The sequence below is a fragment of the Oryzias latipes genome, chromosome 17 (assembly GCF_002234675.1).
Source record: "Oryzias latipes chromosome 17, ASM223467v1".
Lineage (NCBI taxonomy): Eukaryota > Metazoa > Chordata > Actinopteri > Beloniformes > Adrianichthyidae > Oryzias > Oryzias latipes.
In genome coordinates this window covers 16,166,822-16,188,396 of record NC_019875.2, presented here as the reverse complement: position 1 = coordinate 16,188,396, position 21,575 = coordinate 16,166,822, and the positions used below count along the sequence as shown (strand labels likewise).

The window sequence follows — 21,575 nt, the reverse complement described above, 5'->3', positions numbered from 1 at the left end:
TGTCAAAGCTAATTCTGCTCTGCATTAGTGGAAACCCAGCTATCCCACGCTTGTACTCATTTTCCTGAGGAGGTTTTTTGAACTACCTTCTCTGTTCCTCCACAAATAATGGCTTTTTATTAAACATTTAGGCACAAATTCAGGTTGAAGTAAGAAATGAGTGTTGAGGATAATGTTTTTGGCTCACAGTGTCCATTCTGCCTCATGTAAAAGGTGGTTTGATAGTCAAATAGTTGGTGCACAGCAGGTCATTAGTTACAGTATGCACTCGAAAACATGTAAACAGGAATAATCCAGGTGGAGCAACACATAAATACAAGTTATCCCTAAAATGTACTGTTAATTTTGGGATGGGCTGTGCATGTTAAGCTATTCATTAGTTGCTCCAAAAGTTACAGACCACAGTCTTTTTTAAAAAGTAATGCACAACAATATTCTGATAGTTCTGGAGACTCTGTGGCAGCAGATTAACATGAAGGAAACAGTTAATGTTCATAATTTAAATGGAGTTTAAAACCATTTTACAAGATTCAGGGCAGTTACACAATCTGATTGCCAGCGCTAATCTGAAAGTTCCAATGAACTTTCAGATTTTCTTTCTTTTTAAAGTAATAGAAGATTTAGTATGCCTAAATATTTCAGGAAGGGTTTAAGTCAAATTTTTTATGAGCCCTCAGATACAGGATTAAGACTTTGAGAAGGATATGTTTTTGAATCAGAATTCTTTTCATGCTTCTTTTGGGTTATTTCTTTCATCCTAAGATTGCTTTCTTTCCTGCAGGGAAAAGCCCTTACTTACTATTCACTAACCGGCATGAGATCCGGCGCATCGACTTGGTGAAGAGGGATTATAGTCAGGTGGTGTCTGCACAGAGGAACGCCGTGGCTTTGGACCTGGACGTGGCCAACAACCGTGTTTTCTGGTGTGATCGGTTTCACCGCAAAATTTACAGGTAGACAAATGTATTTCCGAAAAACCAGCATTCCTATGTTCCCATGCATGCTTTACCTCTACCGCACATGAAAAAAAAATTTAACTTTAGAACATTTATCTATGAATAGCTTCTTGCCCACAAATGTAATTTAGTTTAAAGACCTATTCTGATCATCTTTTGATCTATTGTGTTCTTTTAATCTATTGTGTTCTTTTAAATCAAAAACGTGTCGTTTTCTAGGACATAGCTTTGCTCCGCCTATTGTAATTTCTACACTTTCCACAAGACCCCTTTTTTTAAACAGCATTTTTTCTTCTGCTCCTAATTCTCAATGATCAAAACTAATAAATACTCAAAAATGCAATTATAAGCTTAATTTTCTTCATATATTTGTCCTACATCATTAGAAAAATCTTAAAAGAACATGTTAAACACACCAAAAACAATTTTAAATGAAACGGGTCTTTAAATACAGTCATACTTTAATAACTAAACTTTTAAGACACTCTCATGTATGAGTTATGGTTTTATAACTAAAATTTTATAGCCTACTTTATTTATTTTTGAATCAAAGGGGTTGCAACCTAAACAGCTTTATTCTATTATTTACATTTTTTTTACCATTAAATTATTTTTACAGATCTGCCTTTGAGTTGTAATGGTTCACCCTTCATCTGAAGAAAGATTAAAAAAATTCAGTATTGATGCACTCCAATGGGATTTTCCTGTATTTTATTGTGCTGAGAATAGTTTGGATATCAGTTCTTCTTTTGTATCCCAGCTATGGCTTACTCCCCAGAGACTTTTCTAATTAGAGGACTTTGCTCCCTTTATAAAAATGAATGTTGAGATGAAGAAGTCTCCAGGGAGATTGAAATAGAAATCCCTGTTGCGGTGGGGAACAGCTGTCTTACCCTCTCCTCACACCTCTGCTGGGTTCAAATCAGCAGGGAGAAGGAGGAGGAGGAGGGATGGGGGTACTGAGTGAGGCCTTGTCCACTCTGATCAGTGATCCTCTGAAGAAGGACACTAACCGTCTGATGAACCTGCTTAGCTTGTAGCCCAAGGCTTTACTCCCCATTGGAGCCACACTCTGCACTGTTCTGGGATTCCTTTTTAAAGGACAATGGCCAACAGATATTAGCTGTCATCACAATTAATCACCTAATCTGTTGGTTTGTATGCCTTCATGATATTCCTTTGTATGGTTTATTGAACCATGGATACAAAGGCAGCATTGGATGCGTCCAAGCTAATGGGATGCTGTCGAGTGTTTGTACCAATAGTGGGGATTTAAACAGGAAGAGCAGCTTTTTAAACCTTTGTGTTTACTTTGCCACTAATAACATGTCCTCAATATGTAAAAATTGACTTTTTTTCTTCAGTTTTTAAGCCTCATCCTAGCACCCCTTTAACAGACTACCCTTGTTTTTCATTTTAAATGTTTTTAAATGTTTTTAAATTTTAAATTTACATTTTTATCATGCTTTCACAGTGCGTTCATCCACGAGGCCAACGACCCGTCCCAGCAGGTGCCGCTGGTTGATTCCTCTCTGCAGACCCCTGTGGGTTTAGCTCTAGACTGGCTTCAACACAACCTGTACTGGACAGACTCTGGGGACAAATCCATCTCTGTGGTGTCGGTGGACGGCACCAAGAGGCGCGTCCTTATCAACTCTGACCTCAGCGAGCCGCGGGCCATTGCAGTAGATCCCCACCACGGGTAAGGAGCCACAAGACTGCAACTTTTTTGTCTTTTTTGTCTTAAAAATAAAAGTACGTGGAATTGCCTGTTTGAGTCGAGCATGAAAGCAACAGTGTGGGGATTTAAAAAAATAGTGTCACTGGTAGATAACTTACCCCATTGGAACCCTGACCCATTTTTTCTTAAAAATAAAAATATGTGGAATATACCACAGGCCACATTTTGGATGTTTTTCGGTTACACTAATGTCCAGTGGATTAAAGTTACACATTTCTGACTCGTGTATTTTCCCTGCATAAGAAAAGCTGATTTAAATGGGGTCCTTTTTTGATGTTAGCTTTCAATTTAAATGACCACATTATAGCAACCGCCATTGGCTCAATAGTCTGTGGTTTTTATTGTCTATACATGGGTGGGGCATTCATGGGTCCTCTAAAGGTTTATTAGTATAATTGTTCCTTATTATCAGTAAAGATCTCTTTGGATCAGTTAGCTACCTAAAAGCTTTAATGACCCCTACTAATTTCCATCTGATTGCTCCCACAAAGCAAGGAATTTAGATACTAAGTGAGATTATATCAGCATTAAAGGAAAAGCAGAGCTCATTGTTTTGTTTTTTTTTCCCCTCACAGTGAGATCTCAACGACGATAGCCATGATTATAAGTAGAGTTCAGCCTGCAACCCAAAAATTGGATCCACATAATCTTTGTTTCTTTTTTGGAACCACATCTAATGAAAAACGCACCATATGTTTGTGAGGATTCACAGTAAAAACACTTGTGACCCATTTTTTTTGCATCATGACTCAATGTTTTAAGAAATTCTGTCCTAGATGATCGCTGCTAATCTGGGAGGCTCAGTGAAATTCTGTGAAATGGTGCCAGCTTGAGCTGCCGCAGCCTTATTGTTTTTATGATAGGTGCACAAATGACAGGAAGCCTAAATTAAGCCACAAACACATGCACCACACAATGAAGCTCAATCTACAAATCGTGCCTCTGCAGTCATTTTCCGCTTGTTTTCCTCATTGTGATTAGGTAGCATAATATAATTGTTTAATTTGCTGTTTACTTCTGTATTTGTGAAGGAACATCCTGAGAATAACAAAAGACTTCTGTACCACCCTCTCGAGTAATAGAGTAATAGACATTTCCTTAAAGAAAATAATAACAAAAAGATACGAACTTGATAAATATTGTCTTAACTGTTATTATGAAAAACTTTAGGATTCTAAGTCACTTTGAAATTTCCAGCAAGACAATTGTTTCACTTAAAGTGCTTCAATTTTGAGAAGTTGTGAAAATGAGTTATGAAATCAAGATACAATTAGAAAAGTAAAGTAATGAAAATTAAGAATTTATGGATTTTCTTTTAACTCAGCAGGGTCCCAAATCTTATTTCTCTCTGGCAGAATTCTCCTCTCTGGTGAGCCAGAGCCTCATGTACAAGATGGTTAACTTGTTCAACCATAGAACTATATGGTTGGATTTAGAATTTTCAGAGGTGTTGTTTTTCCTTCCCTCATACATCCAAACGCATTCTCAAAAGCAGACACCAACCTGCCCATATCTGATATGAAACACATTTTTCTTTAAATACAATTTTTGATCAAATTTCCTCTATTGAACGGTCTTTGGTTGTAAATACTGTTTTCACAAACTACAACTGAACAACAATGAACCCATCATTACTAAAATTATGAGTGGCTTGCAAGAAAATGTATTAACAAATTATTTTCTGAATAAAGATCGATTCAGTTTCAGTAAATTATAATTTTTTTAAATCAGTGAAAGTATGTTTCCTATCACTATTAATGCTGTGGTGTTTTTTGGTTGAATTTCTGTAAAATGGTTTTGCAAGGCACTTACAGTTGGATAGTTTAGATATAGAACAGATTACTTGGATTACTTACTGTTATATTGTATTAGCATTAGCTTGTATGTGGAAGCTAATGCTTTTGAAAAAATGAATTTCTTTGATGCGATAGTCGCTCAATAAATATGCATCAATGGAAGTTGAGCAGGGATTGTGATGTGAATGTTTCTCTGTGGCCTGTGGGAGGGTAGGTGTTACTAGTCTACAATTACCACTCTTTCTGAGGGCACTTTGTTTGCAATATAATCTCATCTTTGAGCCGTGTAAACAAAAATGTAAATACATGATATTTTTTGACGTGCAGACACTTGACCAGGGAATGATAAACATTTTTGTGTTCTTAAAATTTGAAAAAAAGAAACTTTACTGTGTTTGATCCATTGATTGTATACGAGAACTGGACTGAGTGACCCGTCCTCCCCTCGTGTTCCTAACAGGAAGTACCTGCTGGCTCAAAAAAGCCGAAATCCCATAGATGTCTATTAAGAAATAAACAGCTATTACTTAGTCATTCTATTTGTCAGAATAACCATTCTTGATCTGCCAACTTTTTGTAACAAATTCTTGCTAATCCTATTTTTTATTTTTTTTTGCTGTAGTATTAGTTATTCAAGTCATAAACGGACCAATCAGGTGCCTCAATGACAGTATGTGGTCTCACGTCAAACATTTGAAACAACTGACAGTGTCTTCCGTGTATAAGTGAATAAGTAGAAGGGTGAAGTTTTCCAATAAACTCACATCTGATTGGGTAGATTGGTTGCCATAGAAATATTGACTCAGACTGACCAATTACTGCTTACTCATGATGTCTGGTTCCAACATGGCATGTCTGTTTTGCGAAAAAATGGCAACTGATTGACTGTATTTGGTTGGACCCAGAAGAAGTGAGCAATTTCCTATGGGTGACGTTGCACTCACTCAGTCCAGTTCTCATATACAGTCAATGGTTTGATCTTGCATCTTTGAGAACATGATTGATCTACAAGTTCTCCTTTCTATACAGAATTAACATGATATTTATAAAAGTAGAAGTACCCGATAAGCATTTTAGTTGAAGGGATGCAAATCCTGAAACTGGTGGCTACAGCACAAAAATCCACAATAAATCAAAAGTAAAGAATTCTCAAAGCAAAACCTTTGTGTGAGCTCATTCTATCTACTTCCAGATTCATGTATTGGTCAGACTGGGGCACACGGGCCAAGATAGAGAAGGCCGGTATGAATGGAGTGGACCGACAGGTGCTGGTGTCCGAAAACATCGAATGGCCCAATGGCATCACTCTTGGTATGAAGAGATCAGTTGCTTTTCTGTACTTCTTTCGTTATTTTTTAAAACACTGCTGTATTTAACAGATGTGTGTAAAAAGGCTGCCCTCATGTACCACTAATGTATTAACCACCAAATTAGGGTAAACCTGGTTAAAATCTAAAGGAATCATCAAAAACAAGTCAATCATGGCACTGTTACTTTGGAATGATAACGCCTTTCTTAATTCCCTCAGCAAAACCTGTGCAATTTTGAGAATCTGACATTTCAAGAAGAAAATCAATATCACCTCAAGGGATTTGTTACCAAGCTGATTGATTTCCGCCCAGCTTGGAGAAATCCCGTTTCCATGTGCATGTGTCCTCTCCTCAGATTTGGCCAACAGGCGTCTGTACTGGGTGGATTCTAAGCTGCACCTCATTGCCAGCGTGGACCTCAACGGCGCTCACCGCCGAACGCACCTCTCCTCAGCAGACACGCTGGGACATCCCTACTCTCTGGCTGTTTTTGAGGTTCGTGCGCAGCTGCATCGATCTGCTTCCATGCTTTGTGATGTAACAGTTAGAAACGAATCTCAAACTGTGAGCAGCCGTTCATGAAATCATTCAAACCCCCCTGACATGTCATCTCTTCAGTTCTATGAAAAGCTTTTGTAGAAAGAGTCAGAATGAAATCACTATTACATACCAGTTTATTTGAGGGGTGTCTGGAATCTCTCTTGCGTGTTTGCTCAACTCAATCCGCTGTGCCATAAAGAAGCCATCTTCATCTTCCCTGTGTGTGTCATGGTCTGTGCTTCAGAGCCTCAAACTGGAACTCTTTGCTTTTCTGTGTTGGCAAAATGTTGCTTGCTGAATCTGCCATGTGTTCCTGTGGCTGCTGGTTTAAAATCCTGCAAGAGTTTTATACGTCTGTGGCTCTCCTCCCAAGAGAAACTAATCTTATTGAAGCCAGACACTGGATTTCATTCAGGAGTCTGCTGAATCTGTGCTCAAATAAAATCAAACAAAGAAAATAACAAAACGTTCACTTCCTCTTCAAGTCTTTACCCAAACAAAATGGCAATTCAGCTGTATTTTGTTTGTGCTAAAACATTTACTGATTAGATAGCATAATATAATTGTTTAATTTGCTGTTTACTTCTGGATTTGTAAAGAAACATCCTGAGAATTACATAAGACTTCTGTACCACCCTCTCGAGTTATAGAATTTCTTTTAGAAAATAATAACAAAAAGCTATGAATTTAATAAAAATTGCAATAAAAACTCTGATTATAGGCTTTACTTTGAACAACTTTAGGATTCTAAGTCACTTTGAAATTTCCAGCAAGGCAATTGTTTCACTTAAAGTGCTTCAATTTTAAGAAGTTGTGAAAATGAGTTATGAAATCAAGATAAAATTAGAAAAATAAAGTGATGAAGATCAAGAATTCATGGATTTTCTTTGAACACAGCAGGGCACCAAATTTTTTTTCTCTCTGACAGAATGCTCCTCTCTGGTGTTGTCATACATAAGAGTAACGTTTTATTGGTGTGAGTAAAAAACACAAAAATTTGAATATTTTAAGGTTTGAGTGAGAAAAAGTATTATTACAAATTAGGTTTTGGCATTAAAGTAAAGATCCCCATAGTCTTTAAGGTCTTGTTTAGGCTTTAAATGTCTGGGTTTACATACGAACAATGTGTTAAAGAAAAGGCAGGAAATACTGTAGTGTTCATGGGAAATGAGTAAAGTTGACCATTTAACACCTAGATTTTGCTTCTTATTTCATCTTGTTTTAGGTTATAGAGTCAAACTACTCCACTACAATAAAAAACTGAACCTGTTATTACACTTGGCCACTCAGATTTTAGTTACAGTTCTAAACATTTTGTGTGCAAAAGGAAACAGTAGGAAAGTTTTTGTTGCAACCTTTTTTGGTTTAATTTTTATTAACATACAAAAAGCACTCATATTTTATGTTTTAATCAGGGAGCCAAAAGAAAACCTGAAGATTACATGACATTTAAAATGAAAAACTGAACTGTTCCAACTCTAGCATCCCTTTTTTAGAAGTGTATGTCAGTGTTCTATGGTCTGTTTTTGAAAAACTCTATTTAAATGCAGAGAAATTGTACATCTACTATTGAATGTAATGCTAAATTGAATTACACAGTTCTTATTTCTAAACAACAACAGTATTTTTTAGCAGCAGCCAATCGGTTATTATTATTATTATTATTATTTGTAAGAAAAACATTTATGAATATACAACAAACTCAATAAAGGTAAAAGATATTTATCAAATACATTTTAATTCTAAATTATTGCATCCCTCTTTTTCTGCAAGTTTTTGTCATTGATTTTAAGCAAATATTTATCTTAGCCTAAAGTTTTATCTTTGTAAAATAAGCTCAGTGCCCTTGTGGCTGTGACCAGACTGGAAGGTCATGAGACTGGTCATGAATTCACATCCTAGGCCAAGTCACATTAAAGACTAAAAATCAGCATTACCGGGTGAGATTTTAAAGTTAATTTTAACTTTAAAATGATATAATGTCAGCTCCTGTCTTTTGCTTTGTTTCTAACTTTTTTGTGTTTTTTTTTTAATTCAGACAATTAAAGGCCTTTGATATTCTTCATTTTTTAATTAAATCCCCACATAAAAACATGTTGTTGCTGCCGCTTACACAAAGCAGGTGTTATGTTTCAGACGAGAGGAGTTTTGACCTAAAGCTCAGATTATGCTCTTCATCTTCATCGTGTTTTATTTTGATACTGTTGAAATTGGCTATTGAGTTTTAAACACCACGCACCCCTGTGGCTCCTCCAATGTCATTAAAGTAATGGACAACCTTGACAGCCATAATGTTCTGCCTGGCCTCTAATGGGATCACTTAGTTGTAATAATCCACAGCGCCACAATGATTGTCTGGTTTGCTGTCAGGCAGCATCTGAAGCTTCTGTAAAGAATGTGGCAGTTGAATGGGGGAGTTTTTAGAAGTTACTTGTTTAATGCCTCTCGTAATTGTTTCCTCACAGACAGGTTGTCTGTGTCTTTATTTTAATGCTTTTGTATTCCTTTATTAAAGGTACAAATTGTTCTAGTACTTCTTTTGTACTCACTTAAATTGTATTTTTATAGAGTGCTTTTGTACTTCTATGGACCATATAACACACTTTTCTACATTTATTTCTTTAATTGGTTTAGAAAATTTTAGTTTTTCTCATTCAAGCACCAATTAAACACATCAGAGGTAGGAGTGGGCTCAGTCTACAGTGAAAACAGTGTGTGGACATCAAAGATGTGTAATCCATTTGCTTTGAGTCCACAACAGTTGTTCCCCAAGGATCTGTGCTGGGCCTGCTGCTTTTTAATCTTTAACTGCATCTAAGACTGCCCTGTTTTTCAGGAAGTAGATGATAAAATATATGCTGATGACACAGTTTGAGTCACAAACATCCAGAAGGAGCAACTCTGTGTTAAAGCAAAATACACACCTTTAAATAAAGCAGCATATTCGAATGAAATTAATTTAAGCTTGTTTTATTTAGTTATTGCCCCGCAAAAACCATGTTTACGCCACTCTTTTCCACTTGCCTTTGAAAAAATGTTTTGTCTCCGCCAAATATTCAAAAACTTATCAAACTCTATACAGTAAACCCTTTTTTTTCGCGGGGGTACGTTCCAAAAAGAACCTGTGATAGGCAAAATCCGTGAAGTAGAATCCTCTATTTTTTTTCAATTATTATACAATTAAATACTCTATTATACATTGAAAAGAAAGAACAAACCATTTTACAGGCTCAAACATTTTTTTCACAAATAAAAGTACTTTAGAAACGTTTTTTTCAACAAATAACTGTGTACTGTACTGTCAAATATTAATTTTAATCATCGATGTGAACAGAAGGCTTCAAATCGCGGAGATTAGCCCCGCCCACCGCGACCCGAGTAATTGGATTAAACGGGAGAAAATTTAAAAAACAATTATGAAAAAAATACGAAGTACAGTGGGACAAATAGTGACTCAGGTGTATTTCACTGCTCTACAGACTGAGCCGCTGCATCCTGACTCCGCTCTGCAATGTTTTCTTCTTTTGAAGCCCGCAGTGCAGCTGTGTTTGTTCGGGAGAAGAACATAGTGATAGCCAGTTGTTGTCGCTCTTTTTTCTATTGGTTTTAGAGAAACTCGAAAATGCAAGAGAATTTGCACGAACGTGCTGTAAATTTGGCAAGCTGTTTTACCTACGTGTACATATTAAACTGCAACGTTATTGACGCACAGGTAGAGAAGAAGCTGAGTGACTTTTTAGCCAATCAGAATGCAGAACATAATGCATGATGCAAATCCGTGAAGTAGCGAAACCGTGAAAAGTAAACCGCGTTATAGCAAGGGATCACTGTATACACCTAGTACCCGGTGATAATGAAATGCAAATACATGTCACAAGCCTAAATGTACAACTACAATTAAAGTTTTGTTGACCTTTGACCTTGCAAAGAGACTGCCATCTTGAACGTAAAAAAAAAGCATCTTTAAACTCCAGCTACAAATTTAAACTCCTCATAGAGATTTTTGATCTCTCTCCTCCTAACTCTTCAAAGATCCTTGGGAAAAATACTGGAATCAGAATTTTTAGACTTTGAACTGCGGTAGTGTTGTTGTTTCCCCTTTTGCATGCACATTTATTACTGGAATATTGTTAGAGTTTAGGACACCTTGCCTCAAGGTGAACAAAACAAAATACAACATTTTGTTTTGTTCACCTTGAGGCAAAATACAGTATGACTATATAAGAAATGTGGGCGTGGTTGGCAAAAAACCTTTGTTACCAAGGAAATTCAAAGGTTTAATTTGGCAGATACTTCTAAAATTGACATAGACATGTTGCTATGGAGATAAAACCTACAGAAAAGCCTTCGTTTTGATAAGGGATTTTTTCATCAATTTGTCACGTGCTGCTCTGGCCAGGGCATCAGGGGGGTGGGGGGGGGGGGCAGCAGGTGCCACCTGCGGGTCTTACTACGCTGCTCGCGGTTTTAATTTTATGTGCCTATCTATAAATACATATCAAATTAGAAGTCTTCTCTACACTTAGGGTCTGTAGGTCCAATTTTTTCAAAGACATTTGCTCTTTATTAATGATTAGGGCGGTTTGAGGTTGACAGGAAAGTCATTTGTGACTGATGGCACCGAACATCTTTGTTACTCTGTTCCATCTGATTGCCAGATTTGTGAGTGACAGAGCTGGGCCGGTTTAATTCTGATCAATGTGGTTGCGCAAATCAAGGCTTTATTTTCACAGTTTGGGTAAAACCTCAGTTCATAAGATACACATTGCAAAATGTAATTTTTATAAAAAATTTGCATTGAAACACAATGCATTCCAGTATTGCATCAGAACTTATTATTCCTTGAGAAATGTCTTTTTTTTCATAATTTACTAAACTGAGTTAAACAGTATTAACTCCTGATCTTTTTTCTCAGTCTCCACACTCATTTGTGAACAATTAATGTCAAACAGTTCTGCTTACTGAAGAGATGTTTTCCAGTTGGAGGAAACATGCAAATCTTTTTGGCAAATCCTCAAGGGAGCCCGATGTCTGCATTAAACAAATTGCTGAAATATTACAGCCTCAAGCATCATTTGAGCAACCAACCGCTGATGCTGGAATACTTGGAGCATATGAAAGCATTATAATGCACCATCATACTAATGCCACATCATGGTTCAGGGTTGCAGGGAGGCTGAATTTTATCAGCTGTCACTGGGCGGTAGGCAGAGTGGGGTTCAGATGGATCACCTGTCCATCACAAGGCCACAGAGAAAACCATTAAACTACGCACGTTTGTTTGTGGCTTGTTGTGGCAATTCAAATTCAAAATTTATACTGATGTATCTCAAAGAAAAGTCTTGGTTTGGGTGCTAACCACTGAGATGTCGCAAACAGAGCAATGACGTTCAAGCCCAATTTTTGCCTGAGTGAGACCCGATGTTGTTGTTTTTTTACAGGATCGGATCTACTGGACGGACAGAGACAGGGCAGCAGTCTTCATGGCCAACAGGCTAACCGGCCAAGACATCCAGGCTCTGGCTGAAAACCTCAATGACCCTCATGACATTGCCGTCTTCCACCAGCTCCGACAGCTGCAAGGTGTGTGTGTCTTCATCATTATGTATTACAAGTCACAGAGTGATTGCGTTTGTTTAATCTCGATCCAAGGCAGGGTTTCCTTTCAGTAAGCCAGGTTGCATAGGCCCCCTTGAGGTTTGACGTGCACTGCAACTTAAGATTCATTTAGGAGAAAGTTGTACCAGGAAGTGATGTTGAAAGTGACATTGATTCAACAAGTTAAAACAACTGGTTTCTGTGCTGTAACGTCCCTATGAGCCACCTTGTAAATGGAGTAATGTGATTCTTGAATGACTGGCGAATGACTGACTAACACTGGCGAATTCTAATCCCAGGTATTTAGAAGACTCAACTAGCTCTACCAGCTGACCAAAGATTCTAAGACTCTGCCACAGGGCTGCTACCCTGCCTCTGCTCTCACCGCACACCTCCTTGGTTTTTCACATCCAGCTCCAGATAGTGGCCATGGAATGTTTCAGTGTTAACTGCCTCTTGATATCAATGGAGATTGCCTGCTGCTTTGAACCTCAGTCACAACAGCTATTATTGGTGGTTATGGACTGTCTGCGGGTGAAAAACAGGATGACAGGTTGTAGCAAACACCTAACACTTAAAGATAAGTAAGGGGTAAAGTAGGTGAGACGCAGGTGTGTCGTAATGATTTTTCTTTTTTTTATACCCCCCTCCCAAATCCTATCTACTGTGCAAGGAGCCTGTTAGTGCTGTGACAAGTGTGATTTCTTTGCGTGCTGACTTACTTAGAAAATGAGAAAATAGGACGATCAGAGTGTATTTTGTGAGTGCACCCAACAGGCATCCTACGGGAACACGTGTGCAACCCTGTACAGGTGGATGTGACAAAGGCTTTAGCTTTGTTAAATAAGAATACACATTTTTATTATGCTATGTTTAGGCCTTAAAAACTGTTCTGTGTTGGAAATATTCACAGAAAATTAACCTTTCATGTAAATTAAATGTTCAGTTGTTTGTTTTTTGACTTTCTAGTTGCTCCCTGCGGGGTGGGGGTATGGAGGCATGACTTTTGCTTCTGTATTACAGGTCTTTTGTGGTTTTTAATGGATATTGACCAAAAAAATCATTCTTTGCTGTCTCTATTTCCAGGCCCTGACAGCTGTAACCTGGGCAGTGTGGCAAATGGAGGTTGTGAGTACCTGTGCCTGAAGGCCCCACAGATCACTGAGCACTCGCCCAAATATACCTGCGCCTGCCCGGACGGTCAGGACCTGGGGCCCGACATGAGGGGCTGCGTGCCAGGTGAGCGCTGCAACTTACAGACCGAAAGTCTTTTTTAAAGATGTTTTGGGGTTTCATTAAGCAAATGATGTTTGTTGGGAAAATGTAGAAAGTAAAAAGATACAGAGATAAAAATCAATCCTGTGGAAAAAACTTTTTTTTGGGTAGATGTGCTGTACTGGGAAAACCTTGCTGTGTATTGATTAGGTTTGAAGTAAAACATCTCAGACGGTGAAGAAAAATCCAATAGGGCTTGTTTTGATCCTTTCATCATAAATAGATTCACTCATTTTAGACAGTAATTCCTGTTTTTCTTTCTTTTGACAGAAAACAATATATGGATTAATTTTTTAAATTATTTTACCTCTTATACTGTATTCTAATCCTTTAAACTTAACTACATGGCAGAATTCTTGCTTGGCTCTCAAAAGTCTGTTGGTGGAAAAGGAAAATATTTATTAATCTATTTATCTTTTCTGGGTAAGAGGGCAGCTAATGAACCTTGGATTTCTGTTGAGAGATTAAAAGTATCCATTTGTATAGGAGCCGAGCGTGAGGATGGGACACAGACTCCACCACCTCCCTCTGCAGTCTCACCCGACAGTGGATTCACCGCGCCGGAAGGCTTTCCTCCACCCTCACAGGGAGTCTCTCAGGCAGATGCAATCCCCTATTTGACCACTGCTCCCTCTGCTTCCCCTGAGCCTCTCACAGCCCTCAGCTCCCTCAAGCCTGTGTCCTCACAGGAGTCAAAGGCGTTGGGCTCTCACTCCACAGCAACCGCCATGGTGATTTCCACCACGCCTGCAGGGGACAGCAGCATCTCCCAACACTGTAAGTGACCCGGGAAGAGTCATAATCCATAAGAACAGATCCAGAATCCAAAAAACAACAGTCATCTATCTTCTAAACCAATGGTCTCACTGGACTGGTGGAGCCTAACCCAGTTACTGTTGGCAAAGGTGGATTACACTCTGGACAGGTTGCTGTGCAAGAAACAGAGCCAATAAAAATCAAAGTTTCATCACCATTCCTCTCATATAGCACCTCTTTAAGTTGATCCTCCACATCTCCTGACAAGTACGTTTCATCCGCCACTTATATTCTAGACGACCACCTCACCCCATTTGAAATGATGACATTAAAGTGAAATTCAAACAAGCTCTCATCAACTGACTGGGATACAAGGATGGATAGGATCTCATCACCTTGAAAATGACCTTATTCTTCATAAAACGTTACTGTGAAAGTGTGCCGAGTAAAAGCAAATGACTACTAATGTGACTCTGAAGCCTAATGGAGCCTGTATAGAAGGAGAGCAGGAGGTCAGGGAATGTGTCAAAGTCACACTCAGGCAAATAACACAGCTTTTTTTCCCATCATCCCTCTCACTGCATTTTTTTTTTTTTTTGTAAAATGCTCACGGCCATACACGCATGGTCACCCACTCCTCGCCTCTCTGTTTTATCTCACCCACTCCTCTCTGCTCTACTTATCTCTCACTCAGTTCCTCACATGTTTCATATCCTGGATGCTTTGCCTCACTCACGCTCCATCCTTTCACTCCTCATTTCATGTCAGACAGCAACGTTCCTGCACGCCGTCAAACCTGGAAATACTAGTTAGGAGCGTATTGATGGCAGATCTTCATTAGATAGATGATCTTGTGGGAGTTGTGCAGCCTGTCAGGTTCTAAAGAGGCACAAAAAGACATAAATGTCAGGTAAAGTTTACAATTTTAAGATCAGAACAGTTTTTTTTAAGAAATGAAAATGTAGCAATTTAACAGAAAGGGTTGCTTAGGCATTAAACTAGTATCAGTGCTCATTAATTTCTTTATGAAGGGTTCAATTTTTAATTCTAAATGAATTATTTGTGCTTGTAAAATTGGAATTTTATTTATTTACATGTTGTGTGTTTATTCATTTCTTTTTGGTTCCACTAAATCAACCAAATAAATTCTTTAATTCATTTTTTTTTACTCCCCCACAGCTGGAGGTGAGCATTTCCTTATGGGTGAGAACCTGACAGTGGCAGTGCTCGGAGTTGTCATTCCCATTGGTAAGACGCCGGATTTGTTGTCCCTTGTATGTGTTCATTGAAAGCAAAGGCCTGCAGGTTGTGCAAAAAACTGCTGATTGTGCACTGGTTTCTGCATCCACAAACTGACTGGGATTCTGCAGCTTTTCTGCATCAAAACTTCCTGTACGTTGGGACTTTTTCCCTCCCCACTAATCTAATTTCTTCTCCTTGCCTTCTCCTGAGGTTTTCACTGAGTAGGAGATAATCCTGGCACGTGCTCGGTTGTCACTTTCAGTCGAAGTGAAAACATTTTTTCGGCGGAATGCCAGAAAGCTGCAGACTGTCCCAGTTGGTCCTTGTGAATGGTGGAGGAAATGTGCATCACTCATGGGCAGAGAAGCCTTGAGTCTACTCAAGCTCTCCTGCAGCAGGACTGCAGTCGCATGATTCACAGGTCCTTATCACTGAGCGGACTCTCACAATCCTGACCCGTAACATTTCCCCCCTCACACCTGCTGGTTGTGTCGGGCTACACCTGGCAACAACAGCGAACCTTTTCTCTGCTGTCAGCATACTGTGGAAGGCGAGATAAGTTCATTGCCATAGTCTAGTCAATGTCATTAATCATTGTGCCTTTTTCATGTCACTGCAAAAAGAGACAAGCTAAATAAAGGAAAGAAGAGAATTTCTTCTTTCAGAAACAGAAATGATCTGTCTATGCAGAAAGGGATTTTTACTGAACAAGAAATCTTGTAAGAAATCAAAATCTAGATCCAATGATTTTAGCAAAGGAAGAATAAGCTAAAAAAAAAAGCTAAAGGTAAGATGGAGAAACTTTAAATATGATGTTATTCAGCCTAAAAATAAGTATTTTTTGGTCATATCTAAACAAATTGTTTGTATTTTCTGAGTTTTACGCACCTACTTATTATTGTTATTTTAGTTTTTTTATTACAAAAAAAACTAAAATAACAAGTGAAAATTCCTCATTTTAAAATAAAATATGAACAAAATTAGAATAGGATCTTAGTACAAGTTGGTCCATCTTAATAAAAACTCATAAAATCTAAAACTAACACTTAGTCTGACAAAATAAATTTAAGTTTTTGTTTCCAACAAAATGACAATGAATGCCACTAACTTGTTATTATTTATTGAACATTAAAAAATACAGTGCTTCTTATTACCTTCAGAAAATAAATATAATTTCAGCACTTGAAAATGTAAATCAAATGGCATTTAGCTTTTCTGAATATTTTTGTGTCCATCAACTAAAAATAGTTCTCATAGAAACATGAATGAAATAAGCACTAGCAATAAGACATTTGCATTTTTCTATTGTGTAGAGTAAAAGGATTTTGATTCATTTTAAAATTAATTTCCTTATTTCTAGATCATGTCTCTTAATTAGACCAAAACTTCTCAAATGTACTAATTTTCATAAGAGCTTGAAAAGTGTGGAGCAAAGAGAAGATAAAACTTAAAATCTGATCAAATATCTCCAATGTTTAAAATCAAGGTTTGAAATCTTTGCAAGTATCAAATAGTTTGCAATGGGGATGACAAGTTTGGCAAATTATGATACGTCAAACATACTAGAAGATATAAGGTTAACTGACACACTTTTAATCTCTAATATAGTATAAAAATACCTTCCTATAGCTTCCTAATCTCTAAAAGAGATGTCCAAATAGTTTTTTCTTTCTTTCTCATAGACGTTATCTTGCAGGTATTTGTCCTACTTCATCGTTTTAGCAATTACGCAATGACAAGTACTTGAGCACAACAGGGACATCCATGATCTTGCTGTAGGTTTTCCACCCGAGGAGGTTCTGGGAACACAAAGGCACAAATTACTTTCAAGTAAAGACATTAATGTTAGTTTATGTGTAGAGGACACATCAGCCTGTTAGGTCAGATTATGTCAGACGAGTTTGAACCTTCCCGCCACAGTTTGTGTCATTTTTGGTTTTCATTCATTTGAAATGGCCTCTTTTTGTTGGCTGGTGCCACTAGGCAGCTATGGTTTTTGTGGCCCAAAGAGTTTTAGCCTGAATGTCCTCCAAAGCTTTGAGGCTTCATAACAGTTGGGTCAGAATTTGGTGTGTTCTGTTAGTCCCAGCTTTGAAAATAAAAATGAGCCACCCAAACACAAGTGTCCCACATCGTCGCCCTCACTGTCCCTGCATGCCTGTTCCGTTCGTCTCTGAGCTTTCATTTCACTCCATGGACTCGCTGCGCCTTGTTAACGCTCCCCTTCCCATGTCCCTGCCACTGTGTGTTAAACGCATGCAGTTCCTATCGTTGCCACAGTGGTGTTCGGCCTGGTCTGCGCCGGAGTCTACCTGGTGTGGCGTAACTGGCGTCGCAACTCTACAAAAAGCATGAACTTTGACAACCCAGTCTACCGCAAAACCACCGGCGAGGGCGAGGAGGACGAAATCCACATCGGGCGGACTGACGCCATGGGACACCACGTCCACCACCACCCATTCCCGCAAGGAGTTAGCATGGGCGTCGTAGGGACAGGAGGGGGCACCTGCCCGCAGTTCATCGCCCTGCCACTTGGAAGCAGCATGCCCGACCCCGGGACTCACTGGTACACGGAGCAGCCCATGCTGTCCACGGCAAAGTGACCCGCTGAGGCCACAGCCGGAGGAGACATCTGCTCAGGCCCGCAAACACACGGGGAAAGCGAGGAAATTGGATGGAGGTTGTGGAAGCAACGCGTCACCGAGTCACGCGGCCATGTCCTGTGCCAACTTTCATTTGACAACCACCAGTTCTGATTAAACAAAGACGGTTTTCCAGCTCCGAGCTGGAGATCAATCTCTTCACTGAATGCAGAGAACTAATTAAGATACTATCCAGGCTTTCATCTAAGTTCGATTTCGGAGTCAGATGCTTTGATCTTTTCCATGACAGCTGAGTGAGACGTGTGCTGTGCTTCATGTTTTTGTGTCACGATTCCCCTTTGTCCTCAATGGGTTCAGTTTGGGCTGAGTTATTCCTGCCCGGCCGTGGAGCTCCGGGAGAAGCTGCTAGGGAGGGAAGAGCTGTGAAAGTGGGACAGCCCGAGCGTCGGTGGGACAACCTGTACAGATTAAGAATTGATCACACGTCTTCACTTGAGTTGTGTATTTACCATTTCTACTTTCTGGAAGTTTAGTTTATGATGATCACAGAACCTTTCACGGGTAACTGCATCGACATTTCAAGTTGTATTTGAGCACAGTTTGGTTTTTATTTGGTGTTTGAATCCCCGGAGGTTCTGCAGAGCGGACAGAGGCGTTTGCACAGAGGCTCTTTCTTCTTTATCGTGAATTGTTTAGATGGTAAATTGTCTGAGAAAAGCAATAGGTTGTAGCTGTCAACCAGCTGCCGTGTCGGGTGGCTGACAGAAGCCACTGAGTGTTAATGATTTCCTTTTGATGACCTGCTTTTGACTGTGACACACGCAAACACACACGCACGCAAATTGGCGGTACTCTGCAGAGGACACGCGCACCCCCCTAAAGCATAATCAGCATGCACTAATGATTGCACCCGGTCCTCCGTGGGCGTGCACACCTACAACACACCCGGCTCTCGAGGTGGCCATGACCGGCACTGACAGCTCCGGATGGTGCTGTGCTGCAAAGTCCCGGCTGGTGGCAGAGAAAGACGCTTCATGTTACAAAACCTTCAGAAGCAAAAACTCTGACCCACCCGTCCTGTAAAGCGAGCGCGTGCCATGCTGGTTAAGTCTTTTCATGCACTCTCAAACGTGCGTGCGTGTGATCGTTAGCATGCACGTGTGCCAACTTTCATCCCACAGCCATATTTGAACTGTTTGTATGCTCTTTGTTGCACAGCCCTCTTGGAATGCCTTCTGTGTTGTGCTTTGCCTGGGAAAGATGTGTGGAAACACAGGTGTGTGTCCTGCGTGCGTGAGAGCGTGTGACGCCCAAGCTCTGAGGGTTTTTTTGATTTTGTAAATATGTTTTCATAAGGTTTTTGATAATGTATTCTGTAATTATGTAAAAGAAAAGTTGTATATAAGATTTTAGATAAAGTGTTGGTTGGAATATTAATTTATTTGTACAAAGAGAAGCACTGTTTCCCCTGATTGGGAGAAGTTGGCATTTGCCCACCAAAGTGATTTGTTTGGTTTGTGTTGTTTTATGCGGTGCAGTTTTTTGTTTGTGTGTGTGCAACTCCTCTTTCTTTGTTTTCACACATAAAACAAGGCCTCTGTCTTAAAAAGAACACATTTACATTTCTTAGTGATATGTTTTGTTGTATGTGCCTTTTTTGTTCAACTTTTGACTTTCTCTCATGAACAGAGCAGGGATCAACTAACTTCTTTACATGCAACGATGAGCCGTGTGAAAAGCAAACTGGTTCCACTTTTTCATTTTCTGTAATGGACAACTTTTAAATATCTCTATATATTGATATATAAAGATCAATGAAAAACGCCTCTATTTGTGGTCTGATTCTTTCTGCAGGTTATGTTCACTCCCAAAACCATGAAGAAAATACTACTGACAGATGACTGCAGTGATCCAGATGTGTGCATGTAGTCATGGATCACTATGCAGCTGGATCATGGATCTGATTGAATTATTTAGCAGATTTATGTTGTTTTCACAAAGGTTCAAATAAATGTAGCTGTTTTTTTTGTCTTTAATTATATTTTAGCACCAACTAATGCTGTGCTTAGTCTTTTCATAAAAGTCATGTTAATGGGTTTCGAGACTAAAATGCAAAAAGTAAAACATTTTATTTATCAAGTTGATGGACCTACTCAGATGAAATTTGTGTTTTTGATGTTTTTAACATGTTCTTGTGGCCTTTTTAAAGTATGAACGAGATTTATTCAAAAGAAAAATCAAGAAAATCATGTTTTTTGATTGTTTGACACGTATGTGTGGCCTTTTTCTTATGAAAGAGAAAATGTAATTTAAAAATAGTCATTTCAATATAGCATTTCTGCTATATAGCAAACTGTCGCACCAACAGACGCTTGATTTGAAATCTAGAAGATGGCCTTTTTCATTTTGCCTAAAAACTGCATAATCATTAAAAAAGTAAAAAAAACACTGGGAATGGTAAAATAGCTCAAAATATAATCAGTGTATCTTTAAGAAAAATGTTGATGGGTTTTAACTCAGGATCTTTTCTTCTTTAATTTTTAGGCCCTTTTGTTGCAGTTGATGGTCAGGTATATTAGTTTATTATTTATTTTTTTTGAGCAGTCTTCCCAACTGGCTTCAAAGAAGCAAAGCAATCAGACTAGTTCTCTGGAAATCCAAAATTTCCAGAGAACTAAATCCAAATCCAAAATTTCCTCTACATGAAGCCAGTGAGCTTTCAACTACTTTGATGCAGTTGAACAGGTAAGTTTGCCTCTGATTGGTATGATATTATTTCATAAATTAAATAGTTAAATAATAATGCATTTTTTTAAAGATGATTCTAGACTGAATCTCAAAACATAAGTTCCTTTAAGATTTAATAAAACTAAATCGGAAGCAAAGAAAAATCAAGAGGCAGTACTTTTTGTTTTTTGTAACTCACAAAACTGCATGATTCTATGGATGGAAGCAGAATGATGAATATTTTTAAGTGTCTAACTTAGTGGACCAAACCCAGACACTGGATGTGAATATTAGAGAATATAGTTTAAGCAGTGGCCCTTAGCAATTGAGTTTCTAAAAGATAAACTGTTTTAGAAAAATTCATTATCATCATAGAACGGAAGCTGAAGCAACCGTCTTCTTTACTAGTTTTCCAAAGTCGATTTCATGTATTTTTCTTGACACTTTCGTCAAAATATTTTCTCCTACAACAAGCTGATTTTAGTTCCTTTGTTCCTTTTTTTAATTAAATGCATTGTTTATAGTTTTTTTTTTTTACCTTCAATTGTTTCTGATGCGTAATACGTGATTTATTTAATGTTGTTTTCTGTGCTGATTCTTTTATTTGAGACAAACATTCATCCATCCATCTCTCCGTCCTGAGATGTGTTTTCTCACAGGGTCAGCCAAGCAGGAAAGCCAGCTTTGCTGAAGAGAGACTCGAGGGAAATGACAGGGCTTTGCACCGTCGGACAGACATCCTGAGTTTTCTATCCTTATCCCCTTTATTTTAAAGGCTTTTTTAAGGAACAAGGTCTAATCTAAGAAATCAGCTTTCATGAAGTGATTTCAGCCCCAACAGTCATCACACAGCTGGAGTTCAGCTGAATCTTATCGTTTTCTTTGTCAAGAAATCCACAGGTGATTTTTCTATCACAATTGAAAAGAATAGAATGAAAGACAAAGACTCAAATTTATCTTCTTTTTTTTTTCTTTAATAATTGGTTCCGGGTTTGGGCTCTGACGTGATTGTGTAGTTGACCTTAGTTTTC

General features: G+C 38.5%; 1 protein-coding gene across 2 annotated transcripts in view; it reads left to right on the top strand.

The window, feature by feature from the left end:
• LOC101174135 (low-density lipoprotein receptor-related protein 8) overlaps positions 1-19,645 on the top strand; it is a 134,717-nt gene extending 115,072 nt beyond the window's left edge. Inside the window, exons 10-18 of one of the 2 annotated variants that reach the window (XM_023964993.1) lie at positions 782-953; positions 2,431-2,658; positions 5,686-5,804; positions 6,159-6,298; positions 11,785-11,926; positions 13,028-13,180; positions 13,703-13,993; positions 15,152-15,220; positions 17,495-19,645. In XM_023964993.1, coding sequence (XP_023820761.1) covers positions 782-953; positions 2,431-2,658; positions 5,686-5,804; positions 6,159-6,298; positions 11,785-11,926; positions 13,028-13,180; positions 13,703-13,993; positions 15,152-15,220; positions 17,495-17,817 — 1,637 coding nt within the window. In that variant the 3' untranslated portion in view covers positions 17,818-19,645. Of the gene's footprint in view, positions 1-781; positions 954-2,430; positions 2,659-5,685; positions 5,805-6,158; positions 6,299-11,784; positions 11,927-13,027; positions 13,181-13,702; positions 13,994-15,151; positions 15,221-17,476 lie in introns of both variants that reach the window. The other variant, XM_023964992.1, reaches the window with a different exon arrangement.
• Positions 19,646-21,575: the final 1,930 nt, after the last annotated feature.